The following is a 12,846-nucleotide window of genomic DNA, read 5'->3' on the forward strand; positions in this document are numbered from 1 at the left end:
CATACAGTAGAAATTAAGGTGCCATAAGTATTAGCACAGGTGAAGAACCACAGGAGAGAAAAGAAGGGAAAGAGCAAAGGGTAACGAGCAAAGGCTTTCTGGAGAAAGCTGCCTTGGGCAGCACCTGAGAGGATTTGAACAGGTGAGGACAGATGGAGTGGACATTTCAGACAAAAAAGGGTGACTTTCTCTTTAACTTGTAGAGTTAATTTCCATGTGAAGGTTTTTTTCTTATATTAATTTAAATTACATTGGAATGAGAAAGTAAAATCAAACCATTCCTTAAGAAGCCAGAGGCGAGAGAATGGTGACTCTGTAATGCTTGACATCACTGTTAACACTGCATTAAAAAGTGATATTTATCAAGGTACAAATGAATCTCCAAGAAGCTCCCCAATGGAAGGGCCATGCTACCCTACAGCATCTGGAGAAAACGAGTGTAGTATGGCTTAAAAACCAAGATCTATGAGCTACTGCTCACGAATGTCATAAATTAAGTGACTGAAAAAGATGTCAGTAATAAGTTAAACAGTAGGGTTTCAATTTACAAGTGAAAACCCAGACAAATGTGCAGTATCAAGGAAAATAACATTTCATTTTCCTTCATAATGCAATGAATTAAGCCGTCTAGGATTCACACATTCAATCAGAAAGTGTTTAAAATGCAAATGGCATTTAGAGAAAAGTGATGATGTCTGCAGAAGTCTTTACAAATAAATCTTTTTTTACATTATAATATATATGCAAATAGCCCCCCTTTTCTCACATTTGTGATTGGTTATGATTATGATTACGAGAGAGATCTAGGATTTAACGAGGCACTTTATCAGTAAGCAGTACTGATACCATATGCATATTCAAAGAATTTGGTTCACAACTTTTACAACAACTATAAACTATAAATACAATTCTAGATAGGCTAAATATTCAGCTTTTCAGCTATATAAACTACTTACTGTCTTACACCAGTATTCCCCTACTGCTCCCCATTTCACAACATGCTTTATAGTTCACCTGAAGTGCAATTTGCATTTTAGCTTTGTAAGTCTATAGGTAACCCATAGCCACTAACCTTGCTGTCTTCTGTCTCCTTCGTTTTTCCTTGGAGGAGTTTCTTCTCTTCAAATTCACAGGTTGAGTGTAATGTGAGCTGACAAGAAAGCATTGAGCTCTCTGTTTCAGTAAGTTCCAAAGGTCCTGAAGAACAGTGCTGTGACCCAGTAGTGCCAAGATTTGGTATCGGAAGAGCAGTATGAACAGGCTTTGACCCAACAGCTGGCTGCCTCAGTTTTGAGGCAACCCCAAGTACAGGCATGGCTTCTATAAAAGTGTCTTCTTGCTGCCAAAGAAAATGCTTCTAACCTCAGTCTGGTAGACTCCAACTTTAGTATTTCCAGAACAAATACTTTAAACAAAACTAGCAGTCATCATGATTTAAAAAAAAAAAAAGGCTAATAATATAACTTTCAAGAAGAGGCAAAATTCCCCTTCATCTTTAGCTAAGTATCTTTCTTTCTTGCTGGCTTGAATTTTCATATTCTCATTCTCTTATATATCCATTCTCTCTCTCTCTCTCTTCAGTCAGTCAGTGACCATGTAATATTAAATACTCCTCTGGGAAGTAAGCTTTTCTTGAAGGTAACTGCTACAAAGCTCTTTTTCTAGGATTAAAGAGCTCCTAGTTTTACTTTTTTTTTTACCCCTCACTACAGCAATCTGAGTCTCAGCATTGCGAGTGAAAAAGAGGAGAACAAAAGCAAAGACCTTCAGTTCAAGTGTCAAAGCAGCCAAAAAGCCCACAATAGAGGAAGGACAGGCGTTCTTCCTGACTTCAGAAATAACCAGCCTACATTCTCTTTTTAAAGAAAATTGTATTTCTCCCAGCTTTAAAAAAGAAAAGAAAAAGAAAAAAAAAAAAAAAAAGGACACGTTTAATGGCCAAAACAAACAGCTGCTGGAAGAACTTTTAGCCCGGAAACAATCTCAGCAATGAAGCTGTTTGTCTGATTTCCAGCTATTTTTCACTACTGACAGCCATAAACCATGGTGTGCATTCTGTTTCATCCCATGAAATCAGGTTAAATTCATGCAGTAGCAGCTAAAGCTGCTAAATGATTCAGCAGATTACGCCTGCCTAGGTTACAAAAATATCGTAAATACAGAAAGCAGGGCACCAGATACATAGTAATTGTTTTTAAATTTAATAATGGTGATAATAAAAGTATTTATACCTAATACATACGTGACGTGTACTAGACGGCAGTTATGGGGCAAGCGCTTTATGCGTTGTCACACTTAATCAATGGAATGGCTCAAAAATAGGCATAATTCTTTTTTCCACTTTAAAGAAAGGATAACTCAGATTCATCTGAGTGGTTTGACCAAAGTCATACAGTTAGAAAGTGGAAAGTCCTGCATCATTTAAAGAGTAATTTAAAAAATTATCTTAGAAGCAATTGAAAATAACATTATTATTCAAGCTCATTAAATCCAACTTAAAATCCTAAGCTTCTGAAAAGCGTTCAATGGTATACTCAATGACCATGAACAACAATGCTTCTATTTGTACAATTATTTTATGATAATCAGATCATGTCTCATTTCTGGTAAAAGCAAGTCAGGATGTATAACAAAAGCAAGGGGTAAGTTTTTAGGAAAACATGGGACAGCATTATTCTCTTTAAAGCAGTTGTACTTTGATAACAGAGAAATTTTTCCACCATTAAGTAAATATCATAGTTGAGATTTCAAAAGCAAATATCTACCTAATAACAGGAATGTTTTTGATTTTATATCCTTTATGTGGAAGAATTCTGTAAGACACCAATAGATTTACTCTTCTTTTTAAAAAATAAATTATATACATTATATTTATAAAATATTTTAAGAATCAGTAATATTGCAAGTAAAGTTCCTAGAAAAATGAATGGACATTTAATATGCATTCAAGAAATGGTGGTAATTATAAGAATCATAATTATTATTGTAGAAAATCTCTCTCTATAGTAAAGGAATTATTTTTTGTCTGTCATTTCCAGCTCTAAAATTATTATGTACTTTTAGGTAAGAAGGGGTAATTTACAGATAAAAGAGACAATAATTGAAGTCAAATGTATTTGCTCTTTTGATAGAAGTATAGAAGAAATTCAAATACAAGTTAGAAACCTTACAAACTTTTTAAAAAAAGTAACCCAAGTGGGCTTTACAGAATGGGACAATAAGCCACAAATAAAACACTAGTGGGGATAAAGAAATGAAATGATCACTCTGAGAAGTATGTTACTTTATAGTTTACAAATCATTTATCACACTTTCTCTTCCAGAGACTATAAGATATTGCAAAGCAGGAGATGTTCAAGGAACTAAAATAGAGTTCCAATTATAATTTGAATTATAATTTGAGAAGATACACACATCTTGTAAGCCTCACACTGCAAACAAAATAGCATACCTAAAATAATAGGACTTGTGGGGAAACTAGGTTCTGGGAAGACCATTCAAAACATATGCAACTTTGGGAGCAGATCACTAGCAAAAATAATAGTGGTACTTTGGAGGATAATTTGGACCACCCAAGCAAGCAGCTCAGCTCAGAGTTAAAAACAAAAACAAAAAACAAAACAAAAAAATTGAATAGAAGTGCTGGCAATACTTTAATTAGAATTAGTGGAAAAAATCTAGTTGGAAGGCAAAGTCTGAGCCAAATGGTTTGCCACTGAAATGGGCACAGGGGGCAGTGCAATCTGCAAATATTTAAGTCATATAGGGGATTAACTTATATACACTACTATAAATAAAATAGATGACCAACAAGAAACAACTGTATAGCATAGGGAACTATATTCAATTTCCTGTAATAACCTATAATCTTATAATGGAAATGCATTCAAAAAGAATATACTATATATCTATCTATATATCTATCTATATATATATCTCTGAATCACTTTGCCATATACCTGAAATTAACATAGCATTGTAAATAAACTATACTTCAGTGAAAAAAAAAACAAAAGAGGGAAAAAGTCACATAAGACAAAGGCTATGCTCCTTTGGTAAGGAAGCCCTGGATAGAGAGATTTATTTTTTAAATTTTCTTAAAACTGAGCCAAAAGGGCACCTGTTGATTATATGGTATCAAAGTTGAGGGTTTCTTTTCTTACCCAAGGTTATATTTCTACTCTGATTATTCTGTCTCCCTTGGCCTCACTTATATCACATAAAGCTACATAACTGCTACATTATAGCAATATAATTCTATTTACCAATTGTAAATAAGCTAATTGGTATTTCAAAAATATATGATGGACAAGAGCACACTGTAATTCCTGATACAACCAAAATGAAAAAGTGTTCACATGGAATAAGGCACCTTTTCACTTTGAAATGCTTTTTGCTTATTAGACAATATCACTTCATTAGGGCTGAACACAGGATTGAACGTAACTGTCACTGTTGATAGTCTATGAAATAACACCTATCACCAAGAGCAATAAAAACAAGTTAACTTATTGCAGAGGATTTACCGTCATCCATTTCATCCCAAAAGTACAGCATCTTGAATAGGAGATAAAGGCCCTGAGAAGTAATTAGCATAAAGTCATAGAAAATGAGGTTTCTCAAACTGGGTTCAACAAATAACCACCTGGAGTGCTAACAAAACTATAGATTCCTGAATTCACCCCCAGCCTACAAAATAAGAGCCGTGAGGCAGAGGGAGAAGTTTGATAACTAAATTTAAATAAATGGATTGATTCTCCTATACACTACAATTTAAGATCTATGTTTTACTTGATTTGTAGCTTGACAATTGGAATGGACTCTAAAAAGCTCGACTACCTGTGGTCGAATCTTTGCTACCCTACTTACTAGCTGTATGAATTTGGCACTTGCTGTGCCTCGGTTTCATCTTTTATGAAGCTGGACAAAAAATTGTACTTTCTTTCAAAGAAGTAGCTGTGAAAACTAAACAAAATAAACGTATGAAATCATTAAAACTGAGTCTGCCGTATAAGTGCTCAATAAATGTTAGCTATTAATGGTATAAGAAATATAGTGACCTTGAGAATTACTGAAGTAAGGTCAAGAGGCATAATTGAAGAGTTTGGCCAGATCATAAGAGTTAACAGAACTGAACTTGGGAAAACCCTAAAAATAAATTAATAGTCTTTTTTTCCCCCATCAAATCTAACAGGAAAAGCAGCAATGGCTCCTAAAACACACTGCCTTCTAAAGCTAAATTTAAGTTGAAGGGCAGTAAGAGAATTCCAATCAGGCTAGATTTTAGTAACAGTGATTTTAAAAATAAATAATAAAACCTCAAGAAATGACAATCTGCTAACTATCATTTATTTGTAAGAGAGTGGAAAAGATAACCAGCTATCAGCACTATAAATATGCTTGCAAAAGGACAAAATACAGTTGGTAGTCAGCTCTGAAGTTTGCTAAGATCTTATATTTAATGGCTAAATTGAAGCAAAATTTACACAGCATAAAAGTCAACAATTCTAATGAAATAGTTTAATGTCACCAGCATCATAATCAAAATGCAGACCCTTTCCTTCACCCTAAAAGCTCCTCTCATGCCCCTGTGCAGTCAGTGTCCTACTCCCAACTCAGGCCACCCATGAAGTGCTTTCTGACACTAGTTTCGTCTTTTCTAGTACATATTTAAGTGAAATCACGCAGTATATTGGTCTGACTTGTTTTCACATCACATGATACGTCTGAAATTTATCCATGTTATGTGTATCAATAGTTCTTTCTTTTGTATGGCTGAGATATAGTTCATTGTATGGATATGATACAATCTGTTTATGCATTCACCAGTTGAAGGACATTTGAACTGTTTCCAGTTTCAGGATATATGAATAAAGCTCTATAAAAATGTGCATATGGTCTGCGTTGATATTATTTTATTTTCTCATGGATAAATACCTAGGAGGGGATTAGTGGGTCATTTGAAAAGGATATGTTCAGTTGTATAAGAAACTTCAAAATTTTTTCCTAAACATACCATTTCCAAAACATACCATCAGCAACGTATGAGAGTTTCAGTTGCTCCACATACTCTTCAATACTTCACACTGTCAGGCCTTAACTTTATCCATTTTAGTGAGGTGCAGTGGTCTATCACTGCAGTTTTAATTTGAATTTTTCTAATAACTTACTGATGTGGTGTTTCTTTTCATGTGTTTACATGCCATGTCATCCATATATCATTGTTGACAGGTCTGTTCATAATGTTTGCCAATATTTTTATTTGTTTATTATTGAGTTTTAATAGCTCTTTATATTTTGGATACAAGTTCTTTCTCAGATATATTTTTGAAAACATTCTCACCTAGCGTGCAGACTGCCTTTTGTTGGGAGAAAATTCTCCCTATATTTCTCACATTTCTGCTATTTTATGGGCATATTTTATGCCTGACTATCTTTTCTGGGAGTCTGAATAGTAATAAGCCTTAGATGATGGAACTAAATAGCCTTGGAAGATAGAAACAGTGTTCCCTTCTGAAGCAAAGAGTAGGTTTATCTACTGTACATTTTAATAAAGATCAGTCTCCCTTGAGGAAAAAAAGTGATGCAAGTTTGCTTGCAACTAGTTATAAGAGATTTGTGTTCCTCAGGCTCAAAATTCCTCTCTGGTAACACAATCCACTGCATATGCAGACATCACCTGGTCCTTGCCACATTGTCCTGTAGAAATTGAGGCTAGAGAAACTTGCACAAGAACATATGATATTCTGGCTACTGCTGTTGCTGTAAGTAATAAACTGAATCTGGTCTTTAACAGAGGAATCAAATGTCTTCTGCCAGCACCCATATATTACGATTATATGCCAGGTCAACTTACTAGCTTGCAAACAGAGTAAAACCTCAGACCCCTCACAGTCCTTGACACCATTCACTTATCTTACCATTGTCTTTTAACGGTATTGCCAGTTTCTGCTTTATATATTTAAAGCTTTATCAGCGGCTTCAAACACATTTAGTATTATTATTTCTTCTTGATAAGTCGGCTTCTCTAACATCCATAATAAAAATGCTTTCTTTATATTTGTTAATATTTCTTATTCTAAAGTCTACTTTAACAATATAACAAATATAAAGAAATTGGCGTTTCTTTTAATTAGTGTTTGGTATAACTTTTCCATTCTTTGTGTCTTTACAGCTAAAGTGGATTTTCAGTGGGTGATGCATATTTAATTTTGTTTTTATTCTCTCTGACAATCTGTGCCTTTTAATTGGAATATTTATGCCATTTCATATGAAAGTAATTATTGATGTGATTGGTTAAGTCTACCATCTTACCATTAGTTTTCCATTTGTTCTTTATCCTTTTTCCCTTTTCCTGCCTTGTTTGGATCAGTTCCATTTTTTAATGATTCCCTTTTATTTCTGCTATTGATTTAATTACATATAGTTCTATGCTTTAACACTTTTAATAGATATTTTACTACTTAAACCACTAACTTATTACAGAATAGCTTCAAATAATATTAAACCACTTTATATATAATACACAGGTCTCACAATATTTTATTTTCATGTTCTCATATTTTTGTGCCATTATTTTCATATATTTTCTTCAACATATTAAAATAGCATATTATTATTTTGTTCTAAACTGTCAGTTATCTTTTAAAGAAAAACAAAAATGAATAAAAATGCATTTTATATTTATCCACATAATTTCTATTTCTGGTGGTCTTCATTCATTTGTATAGATGCAAATTTCCATCTGGAATCATTTTCTTTCTCCCTGAATAACCTCTTGTAACATTTATTTTATTGCAGATTGGCTGGTGATGAACTGTCTCAGCTTTTGTTTGGCTGAAGAAAAGTTTACTTCACCTCAATTTTTAAAAGAAATTTTTTTCTGAGTAGAGAATTCTGAGTTAACAATTTTTCTTCTTCAGTAAAGATATCACTCTATTGTTTTTCACGTGCATAATTTCTAAGGATAAGTCTGTTGTAATTCTAACCTTTGTTTCTCTTTGCATACTGTGGCTGTTTTACCCAGCTTTTGTCACAGTTTTCTCATTTTACTCATTTGTAGCAATTGACTTTTGTTGTGTTTTTTTCTGTTTTGCGTTCAATGGCCTTCTTTATAGTTTTGTCAAATTAGGAAAATTTTGGACAATTATTTCTAAAAATATTTGTGGCCTCCTCCTTTCCTTCTGGGACTCCAACTACACATGTGTTGGACCATTTGCTTTTGTACCACAGGTTACTAATGTTCAGTTTCTTTTTCAGGTCTGTTTAACTCTCTGTTCTTCATTTTGCAATCAACTAACTTTTACTGCTATGCTTTCAAGCTCACCAATCTTTACTTCTACAATACATAATCTGTTGTTAATCTCTCAGATTTTATTTCAGATAATGTACTTTTCATCTCCAGAAGTTTCATTGTCTTTTGTATCTACCATTTCTCTTCTCATCGTATTTATGTTTGCTCCTACCTTCTTGAGTTTATGGATATTTATAATGGTTGTTCAATACTTTTATTAAACAATTTAACTAGTGTAAAACACACTAATTTCATCATCTCTGTCATTTGGGGGTATGTTTTTATTAATGGATATTTTTTTCTCCTGGATATGAATAATGTTACACTGCTTTTTACATGCCTGGTAATTTTTTACTGGGTAGGAGACATGCTGAATTATACATTGTTGTCTGATGGATTTCATGTATTGCATGACTTTGTAATGGCATGTGATTAAGTTATTTCTGAGAGTTTCTTACAAACTATTATTAAAAAGGTACAGAGCCTCTTGCTGTCTAGGGCAAATTTAACACCACTCCTAAAAAAAGTACACTTTTTTGAACTCTAACAAATGCGTCATGCATCAAGTGGCATCTCCACTCTAGCTGGGGGAAATACTAAGTGTCTCCAGACTTCGGTGAGTTCTAGGAATTGTTTATCATTCTCCTTTCTGGGTGCTTCTTTCCTTGGTCTTTGTTTGTTTCCTCTCATACACATACAGTGTAGTCCTCTACCAAACACTGGAGAAAACATCTCTGTAAGTTTCCAGTGTTCATTCTCACTCTCTCATTCTCTCTCATTAATTTGTCTTTGTCTCTTTCTATGGCCCCTTCCTTGCTGGTACTCTGAAAAATTTTAGACCTATAGGTTTTTCTGAAGTTTGATTTCAGTCTCTACAACTCAGAACAACTGCTGGACTCTACTTGGGTTCTCCATCCCTACTCTGGGATCTGGATACTGCCTCTAAGAAATAAGCTAGCACAATAATAGGACTGGTTTTTAATGATCTTTTTTCAGGTATCACAGACCTGTGCTGTCTTTTGTCCAATGGCTAAATAATGTTGTTTTATATACTTTTGTCCAGTTTCTAACTGTTTAATACAAGAGAATAAAGCAGATCCTTGCTAATGGTTAGAAGCATAAATAAATAGACAGATTCTTATATTTTTTTCTCCATTCCGTCCTGAAAACTGGGTTGGGTATTAGTTTTTCACAACAGACCTCAAGAATGTCATTGGTGTATTAGTCACCTTCATTTAGTGAGAGAACTTCCCTTAAACCTTAGAGAAGAAATAATGTGTACTGACATCTTGCAAAATTTTTTCCTGACTGATGGGTTAGACTGTCTTCCAGATCTAATGAGGAAATAATAATAAATAAATAATAATAAAATAAATAAATAAATAAATAATAAAAATATAGCATACAAAGAGCATGGAGTTAAAACTATTCTCCAAACTTGGTTTGAAATACTTAAAACACTGAGGTCTGTTTTAGAATGTCTTTTTTCAGAATCCCCAATGGCATCTTTTTTTTTTTTTTCAGGTATCTGGGAAAAATCCGATGCAGAGAGAACTATTAGCCATATAGTATATTTGAGGGGGCAATAAGCCAAGGTATGCCTTTATTGTGGTACTAAGCAGGGAAAAAGAAAGGAAGCCAGCTGGCTGAAATATAAAAGCAGGTGATGAGTACAAAAGAGTCAATAATAAAAAAAGCTAATGGACATTTGGAAATGCAAACGATATCCATTACAAATGAAGAACAACTCAGGAGACGTGAAAACTCTTTATACCAGCTCTATGGCATACATTTAGCATCTTACAGGCTTCCTGACAATATACTACTGATATAGTTGATCGAGCAAATAAAATTCACCAAGTTCAGAAGGCCTTTTAACCATAAAGTAAAATGAAAATCAAATGTAGTAGGCTTTGAAATGGCATTGCATGTTGATACTCTTCCTTTCAGAATCACCCTCCAAAGTCAAAAATAGACACATCTGGAGAAAGGACAGCTATTTTATTAAGACAAAATCACTTTGATAGTCTTGTCACATAAATTTGAGTGCTCCAACAAGACAGTAGACCTTACAAATTAAAGAAATACTCAAAAAGGACATAAATAACTTTCAAAATAGTTACATTTGAAAGGACTATTCCTGTCAGCATGTAAGTACACAAATATACTGTGTTATGAAGGTAAAGAAAGGGCCCTTAACCAAGTCCTGACAGTTAGGTCCTGGGAAATGCAGTCAAGTAATTTTAAGCATAACAATATATAAAAACACTATTTTTTAAAGGTATCTTTTTAAAAAACTATCATCTTCTCGCCACTTTCATTATTTTCAGCTATTTTTGAATACTATATATAAATGAGAATTCGGTAAAATAAGGAGAGATGTCACAGCAAAACCTGTTTAAAAGGTATCAATAAAAATGTTCTTTGCAAAGGTTGTACTTTCTAGTTGTCAATAATTTGCAGGAATGCCACTTGGGATATTATACATTCTCATATCCCAAGCATCCTAGGGCTTGAAATATAACCACTACTTTTACTCTTTCAGAATAAAAATGTTAACTATCCCCTGCTTTATTTCAGATATATTGAGGGTGCACCAGGATTCTTTCAGGAATTCAGAAGAAATCTCTTTAAAGTTCTCTTTCTAACTTTACTTTTATATTTTAACCCGAAACGTAAGTTAATTGCTGCCTGTGATCAGAAATGTCTCTTAGCTTTAGCAAAGGGAATTTCAGATATAACTAACTTTCATAACCATTCTAGGAGACCACCTAGAAAACCCATCCAAATCAATAGCTTCCCAAAGGTGGTCCTTATCAGACCATGCAACATTTTACTAGAAACTCTGGGGATATTTCATAAACAGCTGTGTGTGTGTGTGTGTGTGTGTGTGTGTGTGTGTGTGAGAGAGAGAGAGAGAGAGACAGAGAGAGAGAGAGGGTGAGAGAGAGGTTGAGAGAGAGAGAAATAGAGACAAAGAGAGGGAGAAGGAGATGAGAGAAAGAGAGGGAGGGGGACAGAGAGACAGAAGGAGGAGTACTGGGGGATTCAACAAGATTGCCTATTATTCATACTACCTGAAGACATGAAAATAAGAAATGTGGAATTAGGAAGTGTGAAGATGAAAACATGAGGTCTAAGGATTATTCTCCTACTATCCTGAGTACTTTTTTTCCCAACTGCTTGGTCAGCAACATAAAATTACAAATACATTAGGAGCATCTGTTTATTCCACTGAACAAAAGTAATGATGCAGGGCCACCACCTGTAGCTGCAATGCCTTTCGCATCTGGATCGTCACTGTGCATGGTCTTCCCAGCTGTATGCAATGACCCTGTCCACAACAGCCCAGAAATAAAGTAAGACCAATAACTGGAAAACCATGTTTCTGTATCAGGGACATCTAATCCACTGGATTCAGAAACATAGAAAATACACCATAAAAGATGTAAGCTTCAAATACATTCTTTAAAAAAAGTCTAAGGGAACACTTCAAAGTTTCTTTTTTCTTTTTATCAGCCTTTCACGAGAATAGTTTTCTTGATGTATTTCCTTTTACTGATATTCATCCTGACCTCAACATTCGTTTTCTTTGCCAATCAGTTTTCTTACTAAAGTGAGATATCCAAATATACATTCCCTCTGCTTCCATATTATCTGAGTCTAAAGAGTTCCTTTTCTTGAAATTTCACAATGGAAGACTGATTTCTGACAATAGAAACTGTTGCCTAACTCTTTCTTACAAATTCTTTGGTTATTGGTTTTATGAATGACACACGTTACCCTAAAATATCTTCCTCTTTCCTGTTTTAATCACTTGGGTTATGAAAATGGCTGAATAGAAAAGCATAATGTTGACAAATTACAACAGATTCTGTAAAGATGACTTTTAATTAAAAATTATTTAATTTAAGAAAATTTTTTTATCATTATCAACATAAGATATATACGAGGAGCTTCTAATCTTTAACAAAGTTGAAAATTTAGGCTGAGGATAAGATGTTTTGTTTCATTTTCTTTATTTTATTCCCTATACCCAAGTCCTCTTGCTAAATACTTTCACAAAAACATTTTGTTTTTATTTCCCCCAACACAATGCTTTATAAGCTTTAGGAGGCAGGCAAGGATGAACATAGGAAAAAAAAAAGGTAACCAAGTTTGGTATCTAAAACTTCAGCCTATTTTTTAGTATTCAATAGCTGTATTTTTAATAATTACCAATATTATATAAATTTAGAAGAAATGAGAATAAAAATTACTGAAAACATGCTATTAAGTAGCTGGTTATTTTCAACTAGATTTTCACTTACTAGAGGAGGAAGTTTGACTCTTAGTAACCTCAGCTTAAAATCCTTATAATTAGTCAATTCTTGTACTTTCAGGATGAGTAGTATTTTTATACCATAGCTATGTTAATATTCAGTTCAGACGAAAAGGAAAATGAGGGTGAGGTGAGAGGGAACCACCAAAAATATTTGTAAGGTTCCCACTGGTCTCATAAAAGTTCACAGAAACATCTCTTGGTGCCATAAGTCTTCTCTTTGCCAAGTTCT

General features: G+C 33.8%; 1 protein-coding gene across 10 annotated transcripts in view; it reads right to left on the reverse strand.

The window, feature by feature from the left end:
• The window catches only part of NAV3 (neuron navigator 3), an 813,571-nt gene that overhangs the window by 309,768 nt on the left and 490,957 nt on the right, over positions 1-12,846 (reverse strand). For 6 of the 10 annotated variants that reach the window (XM_074375361.1, XM_074375365.1, XM_074375360.1 and 3 more), the window contains exon 1: positions 1,073-1,864. The exons of the other annotated variants lie outside the window; for them this stretch is intronic. In XM_074375361.1, the coding sequence (XP_074231462.1) occupies positions 1,073-1,315 (243 nt within the window). In that variant the 5' untranslated portion in view covers positions 1,316-1,864. Of the gene's footprint in view, positions 1-1,072; positions 1,865-12,846 lie in introns of those variants that run through there. 10 annotated transcript variants of the gene reach the window in all.

The sequence above is a fragment of the Camelus bactrianus genome, chromosome 12 (genome assembly GCF_048773025.1).
Source record: "Camelus bactrianus isolate YW-2024 breed Bactrian camel chromosome 12, ASM4877302v1, whole genome shotgun sequence".
In the NCBI taxonomy this organism is placed as follows: Eukaryota; Metazoa; Chordata; class Mammalia; order Artiodactyla; family Camelidae; genus Camelus; species Camelus bactrianus.